The sequence below is a fragment of the Paramisgurnus dabryanus genome, chromosome 2 (genome assembly GCF_030506205.2).
Source record: "Paramisgurnus dabryanus chromosome 2, PD_genome_1.1, whole genome shotgun sequence".
NCBI lineage: Eukaryota > Metazoa > Chordata > Actinopteri > Cypriniformes > Cobitidae > Paramisgurnus > Paramisgurnus dabryanus.
In genome coordinates, this window is record NC_133338.1 from 8,252,646 (window position 1) to 8,278,041 (window position 25,396).

Sequence of the window (25,396 nt, forward strand, 5' to 3'; positions counted from 1 at the left end):
CACGATCCATAAAATGCCGCGAAAAAAAACGTTGCTAGTATCAAGTCACAAATATGCTAAAGACGTAAGACGGGTGAGACGCGGCAATACATCCAATCAGAGAAACTGGTCTATTTTAATTAAAGAAAACATATATCAACTATATTTTCCTCATTTGATTTCATTACAAGTCACGAAACATTCAATGTTTAATTTATTTTAATCATTCTTGATATATATAAAATTAATAAAAAACATTTTAGGGGGGCACAACAACCTGTTTGGGGGGGCCCTGCCCGTGAATGCCCCCCCTTGACGCCGGCCCTGTGTAACAGACTCATTGCAAGTTATTGCAAAAGCTTAACTGCAGTTCTTACTGCTACGGGTGGGCCAACCAGTTATTAGGTTTAGGGGGATTGCACTTTTTCACACAGGGCCATGTGGGTTTGGATTTTGTTTTCCCTTCATAATAAAAACCTTCATTTAAAAACTGCATGTTGTGTTTACTTGTGCTATCTTTGAATAATATTTACATTTGTTTCATGATCTGAAACGAAACAAAACAAAAAAAATCAGGAAGGGTGACAACACCTTTTCACACCACTGTATTATTATATTAAAGGAGTAGTATTATTATATTAAAGGAGTAGTCCACTTTAAAGATGTGGTCCATTGACTTTTCATAGTAGGACAAAAATATACTATGGTAAGTCAATGGGACCCATCTATAAAGTGGACTACTCCTTTAATACATTATATATCATATTTATTTATTTATTTATTAATAATTCTTATTAAACAACACTCTAAAATGCTTGATTCTGATTGGCTAACCACAACATTCCAAAGTTAGTTCTTTTTAGATAACTACCACTCAAAACTAATAAAAATGCTGGCGCATCACAAGGCTAGTGCAAGATGAGAAGTTGTGGTAAAAAAGTACATATTATTTTGGCGAACATGACAATCGTTTCGCTAGATAAGACCCTTATGCCTCGGTTTGGATCATTTACAGCCCTTTGAAGCTGCATTAAAAAAGTCCACTTAAAGTCCATATGGAGAAAAATCCTGCAATGTTTTCTTCAAAAAAAAAAAAACTTAATTTATCCTCGACTCAACAAAGAAAAAAAATAAACATCTTGGATGACATGGGGGTGAGTAAATCAAATATTTTTTATGAAAGTAGAGAAATCCTTTAACGATTACGCCAAAGTGTCCTAAACTCATAGTTGCTTTACTCACAAGCAGCACAGCTTTAGTACAGAATGTTCCTAACACTTTTACAACATCTTTGCTAGAATTTTGACAACAGAAAAAAGCCATCATTTAAAGTCAATATAACAGACTGTGTCTATACTCTTGTAAAGTGTATTTCTGACCTTACCATCATTGATCACAGCTGTCCACATTTGGTTTTTCTTCTTACTGGCCTGGCGGTCATGAGACTGACACTGCTGGTCTCTAAACGTGGGCAGACCTTTCGAACAGGGTGGTCCCTCACACACTTTGTGCTCCACACTTGCTTTCTGACAGTACTTTCCTCCTGGGCCGGGCCTGGAGCACCAGAACAAAAATAAATACAATTATATATTTTGTCTATATTAATGATTTGTAACATTATGTATGAACTGTAACAAGCTCCCTCCTCAACAAGAAAATTGAAATTATGTTTTTCTTTTTAATAGAAAAACCCTTAAAATGCACATAGATTACCCTTACGCAGAACGTAACAGTAAAACCTTAGACAAATACAAAACTGCACTTTCAATACCTTTTCAATATTCCAGCTCAATTGTTTGTTTGTTTTTTTGGCCCATGCTTTGTTAGGCTAAGTATGATGTAAGTGTGAAGAACTCAGAACAGGCACAGTGAAAGCTAATAAAAACTGAATGTAAACAGATTTATTAAGAGAAACGAAATGAAAATGACCAATAATAAGGAAATATTACTCTGCTGTAAGCCCAAGCTCTACATGGACTTGGTTTAGTGTGGTAAAAAACAAAACACTGTTACTACAGTTACCCATTCATTTTTATAAGAAAAATTAAATGATCACAAAAGTGGGTTCCAGTGTTAAGAGAGCGTTTTACTTCCTGCTTTTTTCAAAACAATTGCATCTTAATGGCGAAAGGGCGCCCGGGCTCGGATCCATAAAAGTACAGTGTGAGTGCGTGCATCTCGGGGAGTAGGGAGGGGTGACAATCACGCTGGGGCATGGTTTGGTTTGGATAGTGCAGATTAAGGGGTGGTATTATTATAAATTTCAACAACCAATTTTTTCATGTGCTTTTAGAGAATGGTTAACCAAAACTAAGTTACTGGGTTGATCTTTTTCGCATTTTCTAGGTTGATAGAAGCACTGGGAACCCAATCATAGCACTTAAAAGGGGACAGAGAATGAAAAACCATTTGACCTTGTCTTTGTTGAATAATGGTAGTCTACCCGCATTCACAAACATACAAAAAGTACTAGACATGCTAAACATCTCAGTCTCATAGAAATTCCTCTTTTAGAAATGTCAGCCAGAAAACAGCCCAATCTGAAAAACTGATGCTTATGACATCACAGGCATCTAACTGCCCCTCCACTTTAAAATAATTGGCTACATTTTTTGAGTGGCAGCAAAGTCAGCCAATCAGTAATGAGATTGCAAGTTAAGCCAGTAGGGGGAGCCAAATAGGTGCAAAACCGCTTGTTTAAAATCCCCCACCCTAATAGAGCTATCTGAGAGAGGTTTTTAGGAAGCTTCTAAGGCATTACAGACCCAAACAACAAAATTTTGTCTACATGTCACATCACAGAACAAGAATAAATACTCCGTTCAATCATTCTATGTCACCTTTAAACATGGAAAAAGTCCCCTTTAACTATCTTCTCTATTCATTTTTATTCATCTTCTGTCTTTCTCAGTTAGAACGTGACTTTTACAGTGTTTTTCCTTTACTTTTTTCATTTCCATTTGCTTAATGAAACCCCAGGAGTTTAACAGCCCAAGGTGGGCCCATGCTCCAAAGAATGATTACCTCACAAACACAGCAAAGAACACGAGTTTTGTTCGCTAATGGCACGCCGGTCTGTGCTGGCAATAACCGAAAAGCTGAGTTTTCCCCTCTAAAATATTATGTCATGTTTCTAATGTATAACAAACCCATAACAAGCTCTGACAGGCTGTGAGAGGCAGATTTTAGAAAAAAGAAATCCTTAGAAGGAGAAGTAGAGCGAAGAAAAAGATGGTTTGTGCCAGGATTATTGCGGTGCAGGGGGTTTGGATAGTGACTAAGCCTCATCATCTCTGGATAGGGAGTGCAGTGAGGTTACGGTGTGTGTGTGTTCATGAAAATAGGGAGAAATATGGAAAGGCTTACGGGGGATTGTCGCATTTCCTCTGCCTGAAACGTGCTCCGGTGCCACACGATCGACTGCACATGCTCCACGCGCCCCATGGACTCCAGTCTCCATCCACATGTTGAGGGATTGGAGTTTTGCTGACACACTCACCGGCCCTGCACCACTGAAACACACACATGCACACACACCTGCTTGTTAATCTAGCTATGTGTATAAGGACAAAACATAGACTTCTGTTGTTTTTAGGGCTACAACAACTAAACGATAAAATCAATAAAAATCGATAATGAAATTTGTTGTCGGACAGCGCAGACACGCGTGTGCTTTATACAGCGTGAACTGTGCACTTAGAATTAAAGTCAGACGCTGTTTCTTCATACAGGGTCAGCGGCATGCTCAGAGTCAGCCATGTTTTATTTCATACAACACAAGCTGCACGTTTATCAGGCGTTTCTTCTTCTCACCGCACAACCAGCTTGTTTTAAAGTTGCCAGGTTCAGAGCCTTTTGGCGGAGTTGTAAATTGGGCTACTGTTAAAGTGTTTTTGCAGGTTGATGTTTTTCTGTCTAGCATTACCATGTCAGTGTATTGATTCATTGTCCCTTCATAGTTTGCAAGAGACATTTAATAAATGTATAATTAATATTAAATAAACTAAGTGTATTTAATAAACTAAGACGTAGGCTATTTCATAACTGAGCGTTTTTATCTGTCAATATGAAACGCGAATTGGCCATTCTAATTAATAATCGAAAGAACGCGTATCGACCACCGTTACTGTAAAATATGCACGTATGTCCATTTAAACTCAATTTTGGTCAAATGTGGATTATATCATTACATTGGCAAGAATATGATTACATGTTAAGATGCCGTATCAAGTATGACAATGCTACATTCAACTGCTTTTTTTGCGGTGTTTTTTTTTCACTTGCTTAAAAGTAACCGTTTTGGACATACGTGAGTTTCATTGGGCAGCGACGACGATATGTTAAACTTTTTTTTCTTTTGTTTGATTGACCTTGAGACAGACAACTTTAAGATCTACTATAATGCAAGGATCTTAATGTTAACACATCAGATATTTTTCCACAGTTAACCAAACATTCACTTCAGATATAACAGATTATAGGTTCTACCTGCGTGAATTCTTGTCAAAACAGATATTTTAAAAACTGTAATTTTGTGTAGATGTCTACATATCGGGGTTGCACACTTGTGCCTCAGTGTGCACACAGGGAAGATAGTTTTTGAGTATTGTCATTTTTAATAACTCTTTAAACATTAATCAGGTCCCAAACTTTATCTTTCTTAATAGCCCTTTTAACATCAAGCAAGTCTTTTTACATTTCTGCATGCTTTAAAAGCGAAACGAAAATACATGGATGGAGACCCATCTTTGCATTAGATCATTTATGATGGTTCACCTCTCAGAAAACGTACAAATAAATCATTTTAGATGTTTAATGACTATTTAGAGCATTGGATTTGCTAGACGAGAGCTTAACTCTTTCACCACCATTGACGAGATATCTGATCAATTAAGAGAAAACGCTTCCCCGCCAATGACGAGATTTTCCGTCTTTCCGCAATACCGCTATTATTTCCGCAACTTTTTAAACCCGGAAGTATTGCCCTATGGCAAGCGGCTGCATGTCCGTGTCTGTTTTAAAGATCGCTCTGAATGGGATCTCTATGAAAACTCTGTCACAAAAATGGAATTATCTCTGCTTTTTGCTCAAAATGTGGTGTTTTTGCAGAAACCTACCCATATTCAAAAGCTGATTGCAAAAGAACCACTAAAGGTAGGATGAAACGGTTTTTTTGTTTGAAAGCAGAGGGTCTGTTCTTTCATTTGGTATATTGTATGTTTATAAATTTAAAGAAGAACATTTTCTGGAAGGCATTAAACTTTGGTAAAAATCATGAAAAACGCTGGCACTGGCTGGCAACTTTTTTTAAAAAACGCTGGCGGTGAAAGAGTTAATGTTCTTATTTTATGAAAACCTTTGACTCATATAGACAACACGGGTCACAGTAAGGCTGCGTCCTAATATATCCAACTAGCCTATAGGCTGCAGGGCTCCAGACTAATTTTTTTCACTAGGAGCACACATGGCCCCCAACTGAACATTTTAGGGGCGCAACCAGAAAATTTAGGGGCACATACCGTAAATCAACATGCTAACCAAATATTCAAATTTCTACTAAGTAATACACTGTATTACTAATAAGTACTTTGATGATAGATGCAGAAATTACAATGTGCTGTTTTAAATTTAGTGTCACATCACAAAAAAAGGTCAAATTTACTGGTCGCACATGTGCGACTGGATGTAAAATTCAGTGGCACACTCTCAAATTTTGGTGGCAAAATGCCACCATTTGGTGGCAGTCTGGAGCCCTGGGCTGGACCAAGGGTGTTGCGTTAATAAAATTAGTGGCGTTAAAATTAATTTACGTTAACGCGTTATTTTGACAGCCCTAGTGAATACCCTATTTTAGTGCCTTATTTAGCTATATTAAGTTGAAAAATTTAATTGAGTAATTTTCATGTTTTTATCCGATTAGTCGATTAAACGAAAAAATTATCGCCCAATTAATTAATTATGAAAATAGTCGCTTTTTTGCAGCCCTAATTGTTTATAAATTAAGTTTATTTAACTAAGTTCACAACCAATCAGCACGAAGAGGTGCCTATAAATAGCCGTTCCTCCGTCACTAAACTTAATAACCAAACTTAATAAAGCACCCCTGTATGATGTTCCTCAAACTTTACCGTAGGCTTTGTTCTTGGTCTCTGCATATATTTAAACATTATTGCTGTCTTCACACTGCACATTGAAGATCAAATTTTCGACTAATGCTGTCTCCAGCTTCTCTTTTATTTTAAGTCTCAAATTTCATTTCCAATTCTTCCAAGACCAATTTATCTAAACTGTGTCTACAAAAGCTTTCTTACTGCCTATAATCTTACTATATGTCAACAGCTGTCTCATTTATTTCTTTTTAAGACTTTTAGGAGGAACATGATAAGAAATTGATACTCAAATAAAACGTAATTAAGACGTACAGCTCTTAAAGACCAAGTGCAATGTTTCGCTGGATACTGTTTATACTCTTCATGAAGTCACTACTCTTCACTACTAAAGGCTTTTTTATAGCTATAGCATTTCTGCACTTTTAACTAGTATAGGGGGAAAAACACTATTTACTATTCCAAGGTTGACTTTAAGGTGAACATAGTACTATATAATGTCCTATATAAATAAATATATACACCATGGCAATATAACACATATAAGGCATTACAAATATCTTTAAAATGCATCATTCAGTATAAAATGTCTTTACCAACAGACAGTGAGCGCTTTCAGTTAAAAATAGATATACTTCCTGTACATTCAATAGTATCTTTAGCCTCATTAGCTCTACAACATGCCAACAAACACATTTTCAATTTAAAAAAACGTATGGGTAAAATGAATCAGTCAGTCAGTGGCTGTGCACGGGGCTTTATCAGAGTGATGTCACATTAACAAGAGAATCAAAACAGAATGTCTAATGAGACTGCTTTGGTTTAATAAATGGATTAAAAAAGAATGAGAGGGTAAATTTTGGTGTGTTCACACACTGCCAACACACATTTACAGTCAAACTTTTCCTTCATATGTACCCTTTAAATGGATGTTTCTTTAAAATTGATACACAACATCAAAAGAGCTGTGTTATTTTAATATCTACCTTGTCAGCACCACATTCAGTGCCATCGAGAGGTGGATCCAGTTTAGTCTTACATGATGCGTCTCCTTCAACCAAACACCAAAGACCCGCACACATCAGGTGCTGAAACAACAATCACAGTTTGCAGTACAGGCGAGAAAATTAACTTTATGCAAATGAGAAACGATAGAGTAAAGACATTGAGTCCATCTCCTGTGAGATACTAGATGTGATGGACTTGGTCTGTGCCCATATACAAGGAAATGATTAAAAAATGATGCATGGAAAATCGTGGTAGGAATTGCATTATGAATAAGTCTGATTCATGAATTATGCATTGCACTTTCCAATTTATATACAAATGCTTTTCTTCAATAAAGGTTCATTTTTAGCAGCAAAAAGTATTTTTATTATTTTTTTACTGCCTATATGAACCATGTGTCAAATACTTAAATACTCAAATACTACTATACATTTCACATACAGATCTTTGCATACAACGTATGTAACATGTAAACGTGCATGTTCAGTGCAAAATATTACATTACAGTTATTGTCACATAACCATGATGTTTGTAATCCTGCAAACATTTGATGTATTTACATAAACGTCTCCATCTCAAACAAAGAGACTCCTTTACCCTACAGCCCTTAAGATGGACAGAATTTTCCATGTCAGTGTGACAAGGTGTCCATTTGTTTTCCCCCAGCATAACCACTCAATCACTTTTTCCAATCTTAAAGAGAGAAACATGTCAAAGGTTGCAAGACGGATATTACACAGCTTTTTTATACCTTATTGTAGACATCTCTAATGTTTGAAGATGGACCACTCATCTTTCAAATTCCTGTCTTACATGTATGTAGCACCCCACATCTAAGCATCTGGTCTAGAACGTGACAGGATGGTTTACAGGCATTTAAATGTTCTGATGAATGGGGAGCAAGTGATGATTTGAACATTTACAGTCAATGATTACATGCTCAGAAAAGCATGAACTTACTCGGTGAGCTGATCAAATCGAGCCTGATATGGCAGCACCTGATGTTCCCATTGCAGTTGCAACTTTAGACCTCCGGTGATCTACAAGGGATTGTGTGGGAGGTGGGATTGCGTGGAAAATGTGATTTATGATTGAAACTGGCATTTCTTTTATGTTCCCCAACTGCTACAACTGTAACTTTGACAGTTTTATATCTTTACTAGGTACGTGGGGAAATTATTTGAAAGCTGGAACAACAGCTTGACAGCCTGTAGGGGCTGCATGCAGGGGCGTCATGCACCTATTTTTATTTTTAAGGGGGCACTGGTGACTGTCCTTGCTTACTTGTGCCATTGGTAAGAGAAAAACAACACTTTTTAACGCTTACATTTATGCTTTACCACTTCTTATATTGCATTCAAGTTTGACATTTTATTAATAATAGATTAAAAATCCAACATTGGAATTGCTACCACAATGCTCTAACATAACAAAAGTAGATTTTCACACATGGAATATGAATTGCTCAGATGCAAAAGCTGCCAAACGTCACCTTTGTCAAAAAATGAATTAATGATATTAACCGAGATTTATTATACATTCATCAAAAATGTTTGCTTCAAATTTGCTTAATCCTTGCCTCATGCTATTCAGAAATACAGATTTTTGGGAGAATGATGAAAAATGCTCATTTACAAGAAAACATGTCAGATGCACTTAGCGATTTTGAATCTGAGCTCTTCATACACAGTAAAACGTTAATGCAAAAAATGATGTTTATGTACACTGCATATCAGTATTGGTATCAGCTGAAAGACACAAACCTCCATATCAGTGCAGAAGGTTGCGTTGGTGCCGAACAGAATCTGGCACTGTTCGTCAGCGCTGTAGTGCATCCCGGGTAGTTTGGCTGGCAGGCGAACAAGGTAGCGGTTACGGGGGTCTGTGTGCAGCAGACAGGAACTCGACTTGGATCTGAAAGGAAATTAGATGTCAGGGTAGAGGTTCGCTGATATTACCATAAATGTGAGTTTAGGAAGTGGTACTTCAAATTTTACTCAATAAAACTGTCAGGAGAAATACCGCCTAATTCCTTGAGGGGTTACGGGTACGTCCCATTTCTCTACAGGTAAAATCCCACTGTCTGAAAGCCCACTTCTTTCACATTCTTCATTTTGTATGTCTTGTGAAAGTAGACAGCTTGTTAGGCCACAGTTTACTGAACAGCACTGCCATTTCCAAGCTCTTATTCATTCTTAAATACGTCTGCTTGCTGTTAATATTCTAACACAAAAGTTCACTATAAAAAAATTAGATTTAACTTAACTCTTTCCCCACCATTGAGTTATTTCTTCAATTAAGAGAAATGCTTCCCAGCCAATGATGCGTTTTTACGGCAATCCATATTTCCACTATTATCCACCAGGTGGTGCACTTACCCAACTTATAAAACACTAAATCATCTACGGATCCAAAATCAGTAAATACTGTGTCTATGTTTTGATCTTCGTTCTGAATCTGGACCCGTATTTATGAAAAATCTTAACGCAAAGAGTTGCTCCTAGTAACAAAATTCTTAGAAAGTTCTTACAAACGTGGGTGTTTCCCTTTAAAATTGAAGAAAAAAATCTTAAGTAATTCAGAAAGCATTTTAACCCATAAAAGAACGTCCAAAATTGTTAGGAGGATCGACGAGGACTTTTAAGAGGCTTAAGAGTTTCTTTAGCAGCAGGGAAAGTGGACAAAAAGAGAAGAGAACATAATGCATGACAGTGGGTTAATAAAACACAACACATTAGATTGTGCAGGGATTATGTTTGTGACCGATCTTATTAGAGACATGCTAACATCTCAGACACAATGCAGAAATGCCATAATGGCAGAAACAGAAGTAATCACTACATTAAGTACAGTAACAGATTCAACAAACTAGAAAAAAAGCAACTATGCAGCAGAGATGATTTGGGTTTGTTAGATCCCGTACACACTGTATTTTAATTTGGTTGTCACTTCACCTTTTACTGCTTAATCCTGTTCTGTACACACACAGTTCAGTAATTTACGGGACTGACAACCGCATTCTACAACTGAATTAACTCCCGCAAAATGCACGTAGTGACAACCGCATTTACAGAAACTCTGCACAGTGTGTACATAACCGAACTGAACAACTAGTAGTTAATCAAGTTTAAATGTGCATCATAAACATGACAGATCTCTCTTCTGAAAAAATAAATTCCTAGAAGGGGAAAAAGTCTTCTCTGTATGTGCGGTTCAGAAAATGGCACAAGCGTTTGCTGACTAGTGTTGCCGGATCTTGCACTAAAAAAAACAGCCAACAAGAAAAATCCAATAATAAACCAAAATAAATCTAAATGCTTTACCTCAAAGATCAAAATATTGGGACTGGAACCTTCACACTTTATTAACACCAAAAACAAGATCGCCTCATGAGCCAAAAGCCATAAACGGTTAAGCGCCAAAAATGGGATTTACGTACAAAAAAGACGAGGACCTGGCAACACTGCAAGACCGCGCGCTGTGAAGCAGCCTCACAAAAGCGTACAATAAACAACGCCAAGATGGAGGATTATTGCAAAACACAATGCTGTTTAATTGTTTTGGTCAAAGCTGTGAGTGATAAGCACGTGAGACGGCAGAACGTTGCTATGGTTATTTCGGTGTCAATCATCACATTTTCGGGAGTGAGTCCAGACATGTTCCGTACAGACATGAAATTAACATTTAGGGGATTCACTCCCGTATTTAAATGCGGTTGTCACTCCCGAAAGTTTGCATTGTGTACGAGACCTTACAGACTTGTATTATTGTGTTCTTTTATGATGCGTTTTGTAATTTTTATTATTTATTAATGTATTATGTATGGTTGTACAGCACTTTGGTTGTTGAAATAGTGCTTTAGAACTAAACTACCACTACTTCTACTACTATTTGTATAAGCAAACTGATCACACAAACTTACAGAACCTTGTGTCGCTGGCAGTTTATTTCCTATTAAATACATATGAAGAGTTTCGTTGCAAAACGAGATAACTCAGTTATTTTAATTTTTCAGAAATCTCGTTTTTTGGTTGTGCATTCCAATTAATATAAATTCAACTGCAGTTGGTTTGTTTTGATTTAAACCTTTATAACTTAAAAAATACAGCTAAGAAGCACCATAAAACAAAATAATAACATGATAACATAATGATAAACATGTTTTGACAAAAATGTTAAAAACTGAGTTATCTCATTTTTCAACAAAACTCTTCATATATATATATATATATATATATATTTAAGCAATATCGCTCGAGTAGGAGTGTGATATAGCTCTATATCATCACGGCTGTGATTAGGCCAGAGGCACGAGGCCGTAGGCCGAGTGCCGGAGGCAATCACAGCCGTGATGATATAGAGCTATATCACACGACTCCGAGAGCGATATTGCTTTTATACAACAGTTCGACGGCACACGTTTGAAAAACGAAAACTAAAAAACAACAACGGAGTTATTTTAAAAGCCTCTTTGTTTGAGAACTACTTCTTCCGCCACGGATTTGAGGGCGGCCAGAATGACAGGTAAAACTTTCGGCTGCTTTGAAGCTCATAACAACTCAATGGACGGAAAAGCCGTTTCTTTATATTACCGTTTCTTGGTCACAAAGTGTAGTTTTAAGATTAGTTTAGTCGAGAATGTATATGTATTATATTTAAATCTGCAGTCGATTAGTAAAGATAGCGCCTGTTTGAACGAGTGCTTACTGAGATTCGGTACGAATGAGAACCAAAGCATGAGCGGACGTGAGTGTTCACTCGCCCCGCTGACCACCGCCCTCTCTGGGCTACATCTCTGACAGAGATACCCTGGCTCTCATGTTGGCCTTGTTTGTTTATGATCGTCAAAATGAGATCAAATCAGCAGTATGTGGTGTCATGATCAAACGATTACTTGTTTTTTTATTCATATTTAGTGTCTTTTGTGTTGTTATTGTTTTGGCGCGAGGTAAAAGTTAATAAAACTATACTTGTTTAACGTTACTATTGCTTTCTCATATATTCTTAACGCGATACGAGCAATCGATTATTATTATTAAACTTTGTTCTTGTCAGTACTATACAAAATGGTTTTTTATAAGTGTCAGAGAAATGTTTTTGCATGCTGCTTATAAATATACCAGTGGCGATATCTCATAACATGTTTTAATAGTCACATCACGATAAAGTAAATGATCAATGTCCACATTTAAAAGCTGCGGTGCTTACCTGCATTTCCACAGTGTTTTCGCGTTCTGATAAAAGATATAGCTCCAGAAAAAAACGAGTGTTTATATTCCTCTTTCCAAGTGTTAATCGTCCACACGATGTGACAAGACATTTCTCCCATTAACTTTAACGTAACATCCAAGAGCGCTGATCTTTGACAGAATAATTACTTCCGATTGGGGATTCACAGACTGATTTATGAGCTAGTAAACTAATGAGACACACGGAGAGTGATTCAAAACAGCGCGTCTGTGTTTTTCCATTCAGAGATGAGCCTGCTTAGGACCTCCATTCACTAGGTGGCGGAATGATACAGTGAAGGTGATGCGGTTATAGTGCCGTTATCAGCACAATATCGCATGGCTCTTAGCCAATCAGATTCGAGAACCAGAAAGAACTGTTGTATAAATATATATATATATATATATATATATATATATATATATATATATATATATATATATATATATATATATATATATATATATATATATATATATATATATATACACACAGTTTGGCAAATCAGGAAAAAGTATACCTGTAATTTCAAACTGATTGCTTATAATAGACCCTATTCTCAAAAGCCCTCTTTTATTCCTTCTTGGAAACCCAACAAATTACAGTCTTCAAAAGACTGTGTTGTTCATAGGAACAAGGTCAGCCCGGCCTCCTTACTAAGATGAAGTTTTTTTTATTTTGTCAGATTGGTTCTGAATCGATCCTAAGCTAAGAATCTTATACGTTTTTAAGCTAAATTAGGAGCTCTCTGAGAGGATTTTACAGTGTAAGTAGCTTTAAAAATACAGGCCCTGATCTCTAACAAAAGTCCTTTACAAAAATGCAATTATGTATGTTATTTTTAGAATTAACTAACATTTTTGAGTCAAGTCAACTAAAAAAATGTAAGGCAACCAAGTAGCTTACTCTTTTAAGTTGAACCAACACAATTTTTACACTAATAAATTAACCAAAACCAGGATGGCATGGCCTGAATTTTAGAATGTATCAGATTAATTAATAAATAAAACTTTATGTGGAGTATTCAATACATAAAGGTATAAATTATTTATAAATACAATGTAAAAAGTGAAAGCTGCTCTACTTAAACAACCTTATAAACTTACATCTTCTCACTTAAAATTTTCTCACTAAAATTACAATAATTGGTAACACCTAAAATATTTAAACATTTTCACTTATAGTGAGAAAATTTAAGTTGAAAAACTTCACATTTTTAGGCGTTACCATTTTTTTTGTTAATCCAACTTTTACTTTTTAGAGTGTAAACTGTGAGTTGACTTAAAAAATAATAATAATAAAAATTATGACTAAACAGACAACATCTGTTTTTTATGACCAACTATAAACATGCCACTTGCTTTACATCATGTTTCGCACAGTGTGTAAAAAATCTACTTTAAAGACTCAAAAACAACAAAAGAGGTGAATTAAAATGCAGTTTTTAAACGTGTGACATTTTGCTACGAGTCCCTCATCAAGGAAACCACCAACTGTAAACTCTTATCACCTATGAGTGTGATGACCTACCTTTGGGTTTCAAAGCCAATCAGATGCTGGAAAAATTGCAAGCTTCCACACAGCAGGGGTGATTCTGATTTACCATTCGTGCAACATCAAGCTATGCATTAAACAGGCACCAGAGTAAAGTTCTCTCATAAAGTTTTGAATGTGAATGTTTGTGTCCGTACTTGAGTGACAATGTGCAGTTAGTGTTCATCCCATGTGACATTTAGCCTCTTTTGCCAGGGCTTTACTGTACTGTATTTGCTACACATAAATATCTATAAAGTTATAATATGCACTCTTTGGTACCAATATGTATGCCTGAGTTACTAATATACTCTTTAGGTGCAAAGATATACTTTTTTCAGATAGTGTGTAGTACTGGTGTCTCCACAAGGCTTTTTTATTTGGTTAATTAGCTATAGTTTTGACATTGCTAGTTAGTCTACCAGCTGGAAAAGCACCAAATCAGTATAAACCAGCATAGAATGACACAGAATTTTTATCGGTGCATGCCTCCTTAAAATATTTTTAAGATGAAGTATCTTAAAAGTTCAAGTATATTCTTCCTGACCTTGCTGTTCAATATGTGCATATTATGCAACAAAATGCTGTTTAAAGAGGCAGCTGAAAAGGTTTTTGAAAAAGGGTGAATATAGTTTAAAATGAGATTTGCACCACTCAAAATTGTATTATTATTATGTCAATGGCTGCCGTATTTCCACGTATTTTGTGTTTATAGAGCCGGAGCAGACATTATTAAGCTTGAACTTCGTGAATGAACTCTCTTAGTTAAAAGCCTAAATAAATATTTTGCTTTTCGTCTTTCTCAAGGACATTTGGAGTCACAAGCTAAAAAATGAAAATAGCCTATATTTCGTTTGCTAGTAACACCTAAAGCAGATGCTGGTTTTGAGATTTATTCCTTAGGGCAAAATGTCCAGATTCTCACCTCAGAAACTTTTCCAGGTCATCACGACTGCAGGTCGACCAGGACAGGTCGCTGGGGTTACGACCCTTAACCCATTCACCAGACATGATGTGAGAGTGGCCTGTGCACCTGGGATGGTCATCATCGTGGCTTATCCCTATGCTGAACAGAGAAAACGGTAACATACCACAAATGTGATATTTTCTGTAAAATTCAGGCTTAAGTCTCATAATCAAATAATGAGAATCTCTGACGTGACCTTACTAGTCAATATTAAAAATAACAAGGTTAAAACAACTAAAACATTTTAGCTGGGTTTTCATTTATAATTTTAGTTTATATAATTATTTATTGGATTACTAGGAAAATGTAATTGCATTGTAAAATGTAACTTACTGGGACATAAATGAGTTTTGTTGTTAAACATGTATATTCCCATGTAATAAATATTATTATTCTTGTTAAACAAAACAGTACAGAACAAAAGCTACACTAGAGTCAGAAAGGATGGTAACAATACACTTTCTGTTAAGCTCTGACCCACATTTCCCAAATTAAAAACAAGCAAAACTTAAGCAGCGGCAGTGAACATAGGAACTAATAACGAGAGCGGTGTAGATTTCTAGGGTTTGTCTTAGCCCCGCTAAAGACCGAAGCAATAAAAGTCCAAAGACGCACATTTAGCACAAAAGAAATCAGATAGTTGCCACGGCAAGCTAAATTAACAAGAGGAAAAATGCGAACGCTACAACGATTTCTTTAAAGCTTGACATGGATGGGTGATTTTTGAGTCAATTGGGCGATTTAGTTCAAAACTGGACTGAGATCACAATCTAAATAGACATCTTTCTTGCTCTCACACCCCTTTAAACTAAAACAATAGTGGGAGGTTCTGAGAAGATGCCAAATGCCTGTTTTGATGTAGTTGTTTAAGTGGAAAAATGGCGTTTCAATGCCAAGCTTATAACACTGTAAGCTAAACACCTTTACAAGCCAAATATTCTCACAGAACCTACAGTAAAAGCCTGGGAAGGAAAAACAAAGGTTGTAGGTTTAAACTCTATAAGAAATGATCCATGAACTGTACCATTTATAGTTAAAGCTTTACAATACACCCACGTTATGGGTCACGCAAGGTCAAAGATAATGGAAATAACAAGATTGTGCACTGCTATTACGATGAATAGCAGACCATGCAAGGCTCAGTATGGCTGATCTGGTGATGGTAGTCCAACCTTACAGTTAAAAGAAAACTTTGGTCACATTAATGCCAGAACTTGAGTCTCTTTCATTGAATGAACCATATGCGAATCATATTTATGGCGTGCGTTACCATAAGATGTTGTTTATAGGTTAGTTAAAACGTGAATATTTTTCTAATTAAAACCCATCATTTCACTTCAGAAGACGTTCATTAAATCGCTTTAGTCCTATGGATTACTATAATGGATGAATGTGCTTTTGGAGCATTAAAAACTCGGGCATTATTTAATACCATTACAAGCTGGGAAAAGTCGTGATATAATTCAAAATGTGTTCGGCTAAAAGAAAAAACTCATATACGCTTAGGAGGATAGTCCCGGCTGGGTCAGGTGGCCTTTCTGTGTAGAGTTTGTGGGTTAGTGTCAGCATCAAACGTGCCGCACAAGCCCTGAAAAGTGAAGCCATAACATCTGGATCGACCCCCAGTGACTGGTCCCAGTAAAGGTCATAAACCCTGCCTCCCCCATGTTATTCATTGGGACTTGAGACCAACTAAACAATTTAATTACACTACAATTATCTTTTTTCCGAAGCTGGTTTCTATCATTTACTGTAGTTTTCATCACGTTGATGTAAACTCAAGTGTTTTTTTTAAATAAGCTTGTTTTTATAATACTAATAATTAGGGATGCACCGATACCGATACTGGTATCGGCCTCGATACCACATTTCTTAAGTACTCGTACTCGTTAAAAGTCCCCCGATACCTGGAATCGATACCACGGTCTGAGAAATGTCTATGTTTGAGCGGCGTGTAAGGGGTTAATGCCTCTTGTGTTGTCCAAAGAGGCAGAGTTTACAACAAACTGGAAAACTAGTCCTTTGTTTTTTTGTTAAATTATATGACTAAAGCTGTTACCTGTAAATTTAAATCATGTTTTTTTATTAAGTACTCGGTATCGGCAAGTACTGAAATGCAAGTACTCGTACTCGTACTTGTATTCCTAAAAAGTGGTATCGGTATACATTTTATTTATAGCGCACTTTACATCAACTCAATGACCTCAAAGTGCTACAAAACACACAAAACATCATAAAAGACTAAAACAACAAAAACATTAAAAATAGCAATATTAGGCATATGCTTTTCTAAAAAGATGAGTTTTGAGGCCTTTTTTAAAAGAGTCCACAGTCTGTGGGGACCTTAGATGGACAGGGAGAGTGTTCCACAAACTGGGTGCTGCTGAGCAAAAGGCACGGCACCCATTGTTCGAAGCCTTGTCCTCAGAGGCTGGAGGAGGTTGGCCTGTCCAGAGCGGAGCTGGCGTGAAAAGGAAAGGGGATTGATGAGCTGTTTAAGGTATAAGGGTGCAGTGCCATTGAGGCACTGGTAAGTCAAAAGGGAAATTTTATATTCAATCCTGTACTGATCAGGAAGCCAGTGGAGGGATTTGAGGATGGGTGTGATATGATGATACTTCCGTACCCCCATCAGAATCCTGGCAGCACAGTTCTGAATGTCCTGCAACTGTTGGATGTTCTTGCTAGGGATCCCGATGAGGAGTGCGTTGTAATAATCCATCCTGGAGGAGACAAAGGGCATGGACAAGTTTTTCAGCATCAGTGAGAGTAAGTATGGGGCGGAGTTTTGCAATGTTCCTGATGTGGAAAAAGAAGGTTTTGCAAAGATGTTTAATGTGGGCCTCAAAAGTCAGGTGAGGGTCCATTATAACACCGATGTTTGTGACTGAGAACAAGAGGTGGATGTCATGACCGGAGAAGGTGATACTGGAGATAGTGGATGACTGGATCTGATGTGGGGTGCCAACAAGAATGGCTTCCTTTTTTGAACTGTTAAGTTGCAGAAAGTTAGCCTTCATCCATGTCTTTATCTCCTCCAGGCAAGTGGAAAGTGTAGAAAGGTCTGCAGAGTGGGTTGGGTTTGTCTTGATGTAAAGTTGGGTGTCATCAGCGTAGCAATGGAAAGATATTCCATGTCGGCTAATGACACGACCAAGGGGGAGCATGTACAGCGTGAAGAGGGTGGGGCCAAGGACTGATCCTTGAGGGACACCACAGGTGACAAAGTGTGTGTCCGATTTAGCACCACCTAGTGATACATACTCTGTTCTGTCCATGAGATATGATGTAAACCAGGTAAGAGTAGTTTCAGAGAGGCCAATGGAGGAGCGAAGGCGGTGTAACAGGATGTGGTGATCCACGGTGTCAAATGCTGCGGTGAGGTCAAGAAGGATAAGAAGTAAGGGAAAGCCAGCATCAGCCATCATCAGCAAATCATTTGTGACCCTGACCAGGGCAGTTTCTGTACTGTGGCCAGGGCGAAAACCAGATTTAAACTTCTCGTAAAGACTGTTTGTTATGAGATGGTTTTGAAGTTGGGCAGAAACTACCTTTTCCAACACCATTGACAGGAAAGGGAGGTTGGAGATGGGACGGTAGTTGGCAGGTACTTTAGGGTCAAGGCTGGGCTTTTTGAGTAGTGGTTTGATGACAGCAGTTTTCAAAGACATGGAGACATGTCCGGACCGGAGGGACTGATTGATGATTTTAGTGATCAAGGGACATATTGCAGAGGAATGCCTTTTTATCAGGGCTGAGGGAAATGGGTCCAGATCACAAGTGGAGGGCTTCATCTTCTTTAAGAGGTCTTCGATCTTTTGCTGAGTGATGTCTGTAAAACAGCAGAGGAGTTGAGTAGTCCTAGATTGAGGATTTAGGTGGGGGGTGGATGGTGGGGAGGCAGGGGGGATGGAGAGAAGGGAGCGGATGTTCTCTACTTTCATTTTAAAGAAAGAGATGAAGCTGTTGCACCGCTCCTGCATGTTATCTAAGTGTAGTGAGGTCTGAGGTTTGAGGAGATGATTTATTGTTGAGAACAGTTGCTTGGAGTTTCCATGGCTATTTCACTAAGGGACTTGCTGTAGGCCTTCTGGTGTTCCCAGTAGTTCCAGGACACGTCCCATTCTCTTCTTTTGCCGCAGCTCCTTTGTATACCAGGGGGCTGAGCATGTGAAAGTGATGGTTCTGAGTTTGACTGGAGCACGGCGATCCAGAAGGGTACAGAGTGATGAATTATACAAATCCACAGATTCAGTGACGGAGAGTGGGGTAGCCACAGAGAGATGACAGGGGTCAGTAGTCAGGGTGACTGGGTTGATGTTTTTAAGATTCCTGAAACTGATTTGTCTACTGGGCTTACTGAGGGGAGACTGGATAAGTAACTCCATTGAGATGGCCTTATGGTCGGACACGCCCAGGTCGTGCACAGAGAGCTTGCTGATGGATGTGGAATTAGTAATCAGCAAATCAAGAGTATGGCCTCTGGAGTGTGTTGGAACATTCACGTGTTGGGTGAGGTTAAGACTGTCAAGAAGATTGATAAATTCAGCTGCAAGTAGGAAGGGGGATTGTTAACATGGATATTAAAATCGCCAAGTATGACGATATTTCCTGGGGTTGTATAACATGTAGAGAAAAATCATGTATCTCGGGAATAAAATCTGGATTTGGTTTGGGGGGCTGGTAAATCAGAAAAATTGTGGTGGACATTGGCGGTTTGCATTTAAAAGCAAGGCTTTCACATGAAGAATTGGTAGGCTAGGACAGAAGGGACAACTCAAAATCTACCCAGTAAAAAACGGCAAGCAGTACTGCAGGCTTTGCTAAGGTAGCCATAGCCAGGGGGACATGCTTTATTGAGACACGAATAAACCTCAGGTTGTTGCCAGGTTTCAACTAGGCACATGAAGTGTATCTGCTCATTGATGATATGGTCATAAATAAAAGATGTCTTATTGTTGAGGGATTGTGTATTTAAAAATTCAATTTTAACAGGGGGTGCTTGGTTGGTGGTAGCAGAGTAGGCTGTAATCCACTCCACGTTTTCTGTCCTGCTTGCATTGAAAAAGCCTCTGGGTGGCAGTGTTCTGATGACGTATCAGTTGTGCGACAGGCATCCAGATTGAAGGAATGCACTGCTCAGGTTGCTGGTGATAAACAAAACTTCTGCGTGTACTCCGATGGACATAACGACTAACGAGAGCGACTCAAAATTTCAGAGTGTTTTTTTTAGTTAGTTATTTTGATATGCGCATTCTGCGAGAGCGAGGCCTTGATTTCACGGCTTTACTTTCTGCTCACTACTGGGCAGTACTTCTCCCGAAATCGCTTCTGCAGGACTTTTCACCAATGGAAGAGAGCAAACAGGCGTCATCCATCTTTTTTACAGTCTATGGTCAGCATGGGTTTCCTTGGCGCAACTCGAGTTCCCTCCGGGTCTCACAGGCCAAAAACATGCAAACTGGAGAATCTTAGGTGTCAAATTGCCCTTTCCCCAGTAGATAAACTTGTGTATAGATTAGCTTAGTGGTCTCCAACATTGTGCCCGCAGACACGAGGTTGTCTACACAGAGTCTGTGAGTTGCCAGCCAAAGCACATTCTTACAGGGTTCCCACACCTTAGTTAACTTCAAATTTAAGGACATTTCAAGAATTTTCCAGGTCCAATACCCTCAAATTCAAGAACTAAATGTAGGGACACATTACAAGTAAGAGCAAGGTAACATCGTGTAACATTTTAAGATATATTGTTACAGTTCCCTTTCGAGGGAACTCGCCCTGCGTCACTGCAGTGACTCTTTGGGGACGCCTCCAGGGGTAAGTGGGTCTGAATGTGTATATCAAATTAAACCAATGGTAAGGCTTAACAACAATGACAGGGTGGCGTGGGAGTCAAAAAGTATATCGCTATCTGAAATATTGCCAAAGACGCCGTTACAGGGACGCAGGAAGTATGGCAAGGGAGACGCAGTGTCTCGTTCCCTTCTCAGGGAACAACAGTTCAGGGTTGCTGCAGGTTTCACCAAGTCAAATTTAAGACTTTTTAAGACCTTTTTAAGACCATTATGAGTGAAATTTAGGACCAATGTGACACAATGATCTCAGAAATTCTCAAAACATATTTTTATTATATCTTTTTTTTTACAAATAAAATCCACTACTATGGGAAGATCAGTATGGTCAGCTGCTGATATGTGCCTTGTAAACCTGTTTTACACTTTCTCCACCCATACGTTATATGCATAAATATGCGCTATACCGCCATCGCATTTATTCGCCTCTCTAATTAACTCTTTCCCCGCCATTGACGAGATTTCTCGTCAATTAAGAGAAAACGCTTCCCCGCCAATGACGAGATATTCCGTCTTTCCGCAATACCGCTATTATCCACCAGGTGGCGCCCTTCCGCAACTTTTTAAAACCGGAAGTATTGCCCTATGACAAGCTGCTGCATGTCCGTGTCTGTTTTAAAGATCGCTCTGAATCGGATCTCTATGAAAAGTCCGTCATAAAAATGGAATTATTTCTGCTTTTTGCTCAAAATATGGTGTTTTTGCAAAAACCTACCCATATTCAAAAGCTGATTGCAAAAGAACCACTAAAGGTAGGATGAAACGGTTTTTTTTGTTTGAAAGCAGAGGGTCTGTTCTTTCATTTGGTATATTGTATGTTTATATATTTAAAGAAGAACATTTTCTGGAAGGCATTAAACTTTGGTGAAAATCATGAAAAACGCTGGCGCTGGCTGGCAACTTTTTTTAAAAACGCTGGCGGTGAAAGAGTTAAACAATAATTAAATGAAAAGGAAATTTACCATTAAAAGGCTGTTCCTGGTTCGTTTTGTGTTGCTAACAAGGCCGTTTCTAAATCCGAAGACTGTAGCTCCAGAGGTTGCATTTGTAGGCTGCATATGCCTAAGTGAAAACTGTGTAACACTAACGTTGACTTCTTGTTGGTGGCTCGGGACTCGACGGCTGACTGTTTAAGGTGATTTTCAATTAAGCAGTGTTGATTTTTTCGCAGGTAAGCCACGGGCTAGTTGGTTAAATTAACACAGAAAATATTTTTGCTTATAAAAAACTGCATTTAAGGTTTGTTTCTTGCCAAACCTACAGTATACAGTCAGATCACAACACCTGAAATATAGCTTATGGCATGAATTGCGTGGATTATAATAGCTTACATTCGTATCCTCTTTAAAAACTAATGATTAAAAACTGGATTAAAGTGACATTCAGTGACACGCGAAGTGCAGAACTTTTCTTTTTAGAGGCCCACCCATCAAATACTTTCTTCCTCCGTCACTGATTAGTTCTACAGCATTTTAATTTACTATTTTATTTTTTCGGACAATTCTTTTCGGGAATAAATGGAGGTAAGAAATTTAAGACTTGGGTTAATTAAATTTAAGACCTAGGATGAAAATCTGGCCATTTTTAAGATTTTTATGGCCTTAAATATAACTTTCTAAATTTCAGACTTTTTAAGACCCCGCGGTAACCCTTCAGTTACATACGTAACCCGAGACGTTTTCATGTGTCAAACATAACTATGCAAAAAAGCATTTTGGTATGAATCAACATTCGCATACAGAAAATATAAGCATTTAAAGAGAACAGTTTAGCATGTGTGCTTAAAAGTCTAGAATTTTTATGGTATTATCCTACACTACACAGGGAATAATATGATTTTTTTTCCAGAAAACTTAGATTAAAGATAAAATAGATTAAAGCACTTCAATGACCTGTATCTATGTATGTATATTTTCAAAAATCTTCCCAGGGCCTTGATTTTTTTCCCCCAGATTCACAAACTTTCAAGGATTTTAACGCCCAGTGGGAACCCTGATTTATTATATATTTTTATATTAGCTTGGCTTTTTATTAGGGATGTCCCGATCCAATCACGTGATCGGAAATCGGCCACGATCACGTGGTTTCAGACTCGATTGGAATCGGACGTTATCTTCCGATCAGGACTCGGATACATATGCAGGGTTTAAATTGGGCCAGGACCGCACACATACTGAAGGTCTCGCTCTGCTCCGCGCCAGTGTACGCGCTGTGCTGGTGCATGTGCAGTGACGCGAATAATAACGTGTTTTCATTCATAGGCTTCAGACACTCGTGCATGCGCGACAAAAACGGGTTTTTACCGCTCATTTAAACAACGCGTCGACCGTTTTTTGTCACTATGAGCTCAGTTAATCTACATCAGTACGCAGCTCCGTGTCTCACTCAGAACCTCAAGAAGGGGCATTCGCGCAGGATTATCACATTACACATTGTAGAGATGAGAGATAGAGAGAGAGAGAGAGGTAAGAATGGTGCACACGTCGAAAAAACTTAAAAGAAGTCTAGAAACAAAGTATTAAAGTATGTATAGCCATGTCAATCATTTTATTAAAATATGTTATCTAGATAACTGGATACAACTTATTGTATAGTTTAATAAAATTATGTATTTTGATTATACAAATCAATTACGACCTAACTATAGTGATTGTTTAACTAACTGCTGACCAGCTTAGGGAATCTCTATGGCTAATTTATAAGACATATTGCTGAATCAGTTTGTTGTTTTTCTTGTTAATTTAGTCTTTTTGGGTAGTCTATCTTATGCCTAGAATTAGTCAAGGAGGTCTTATAACTTCCTTCAAAGTTTGATCAATACTGCATAATGACATGTGCAACAAATTCATATAGGGTGTCAGACTCATAGATTTGCATAATTTAAAGTTCAGGTTTTAAAGTTTGGGTCAACATGTGGCACAGCTTTAAAGCTGAAACTAAAATCAGAGGTCCAAAATGTCATTGAAACACACCAGTGGCTTTGCTGTCATCAGGATAAAACATGTTACCCCTCGAACCCTCCCTCCCAATAGAGCATCCCCACAAAACAAACCCCAATTTAACCCCTGAACATATATACTATATTCTCATTATTTTTTAACACATCAATAGTTATGTGCTGGCACAGAGTTAGACCCGTTTGACTCCACACAGAAACAGCAATGTGTGCGGCATGACATAAGGAGCATCCTGGTTCTGTTTTTTCGCTCTTCTTTATTCTTTTTTTTATGTATTATAGAAGTATCGGATCGGGACTCGGTATCGGCAGATCCTCAAAATCAAATGACTCGGAGGCAAAAAAACCTGACCGGGACATTCCTACTTTTTATGTATGTTAACATTTAAAGGCGGGGTGCATGATTCTTGAGAAACGCTTTGAAAAAGGTAGTCAGGCCGAGTACCAAAACACACTTGTAGCCAATTAGCAGAAAGGGGCGTATCTACTAACCGACATCTCTGCCTGGGTTGCGTATGTGTGGGGCGGGTCTATCAAAAGAAGGTCCAGATTCTACTGGGGTAGGGGCGTGTTTGTATAGGTGATTTCAAATGTCAACATTGGCTGTCAGAGATCGTGCACTCCGACTTTAAGTAGAATTAACAAGTAAAAGAAAAAAGTTGGGTCCATGTGTTTACTAGTGACAATTGTTAGTCAGAACGTTAAGAAAAATAACACGCCTGTAAAGTTGTGTTTCATAACCCTCATCACTATTGGGATTCATTATTTAATAAGCACTGCAGAACCACATGGCGACCTACGTTAGCAACCATTACATCCATTCATTAGAAAGAAACTCATTTATCTTTATGCTGAAAGGTACTTTGACTAATGACCAGACAGTGATGACTCTCTAAAGTGTGGATTGTGGGTAGACTGAAATATGAACTGTTGTGTGCAGGATATTTTCATTTTGAACGAGTTAATCAATACGGGGAACCCTATTAGTGATTTGCCAATGTTTGGAGATAAAGGGAATTGTGTTCTATGGCTGAGATTATTGGAAAATGATCAGCATAGTGTTGATGAAGTAAGACAAATGGAGCAACGCTGAAACAAGAATACAAGCCATTTATTAAACTTTGTTGTGCCTGTGCGGCGAATCAAAAGGTCACGACTAGATCCCACCAGATGGACTTGCGATAAAAGATGACAAATGAGGCATTGAGCTAAATAAGACCGGAGAGAGTGAAACATGGCCGTGGATGCTTTTTCGAAGCCAGTAAATGGCATGCTGACAGTAGCTGGGTTTCCATCACCCAAATTGCATGCACATTTTAAAGTATCGCATACAAAACGGATGATGGAAATGCCACATCTCAAATAAAAATCCCTTAATTCGCAAAAACTTTTTACGCTTGCTTCAGGTGGTTTTTACCGAGCCCCTAAGGTGACATTGGAGTAAAAAAAATCTAAAGTTTAGTTTCATGTGCTCACGTGAAACTTTCATGTGCTCACGCAAAACCTTCATGTGCAGAAGTTTAGTTTCGTGTCCTCGCGTGATAGTTTCGGGTGAGCAAGCAATAGTTTCACGTGCTTGCGCGATAGTTCATGTGAGCACGCGATAGCTTCACTTGAGCACGCAAAACTAAACTTTAAAAAAAAATTCTGCATATGAAGGTTTTGCGTGAGCACATGAAAGTTTCACGTGAGCACATGAAAGTTTCACGTGAGCACATGAAAGTTTCACGTGAGCACATGAAACTAAAATTTATTAAATTTTTG

The 25,396-nt window shown here is 38.0% G+C and overlaps 1 protein-coding gene across 3 annotated transcripts in view; it reads right to left on the reverse strand.

Annotated features, from left to right (window-relative positions):
• Positions 1–25,396, reverse strand: part of adamts17 (ADAM metallopeptidase with thrombospondin type 1 motif, 17) — a 216,145-nt gene that overhangs the window by 87,037 nt on the left and 103,712 nt on the right. For all 3 annotated transcript variants that reach the window (XM_073811891.1, XM_065294290.2, XM_065294289.2), the window contains 5 exons: positions 14,783–14,923; positions 8,859–9,009; positions 7,073–7,174; positions 3,346–3,491; positions 1,364–1,533 (listed from right to left, as the gene is read on the reverse strand). In XM_073811891.1, the coding sequence (XP_073667992.1) occupies positions 1,364–1,533; positions 3,346–3,491; positions 7,073–7,174; positions 8,859–9,009; positions 14,783–14,923 (710 nt within the window). The remainder of the gene's footprint in view (positions 1–1,363; positions 1,534–3,345; positions 3,492–7,072; positions 7,175–8,858; positions 9,010–14,782; positions 14,924–25,396) is intronic.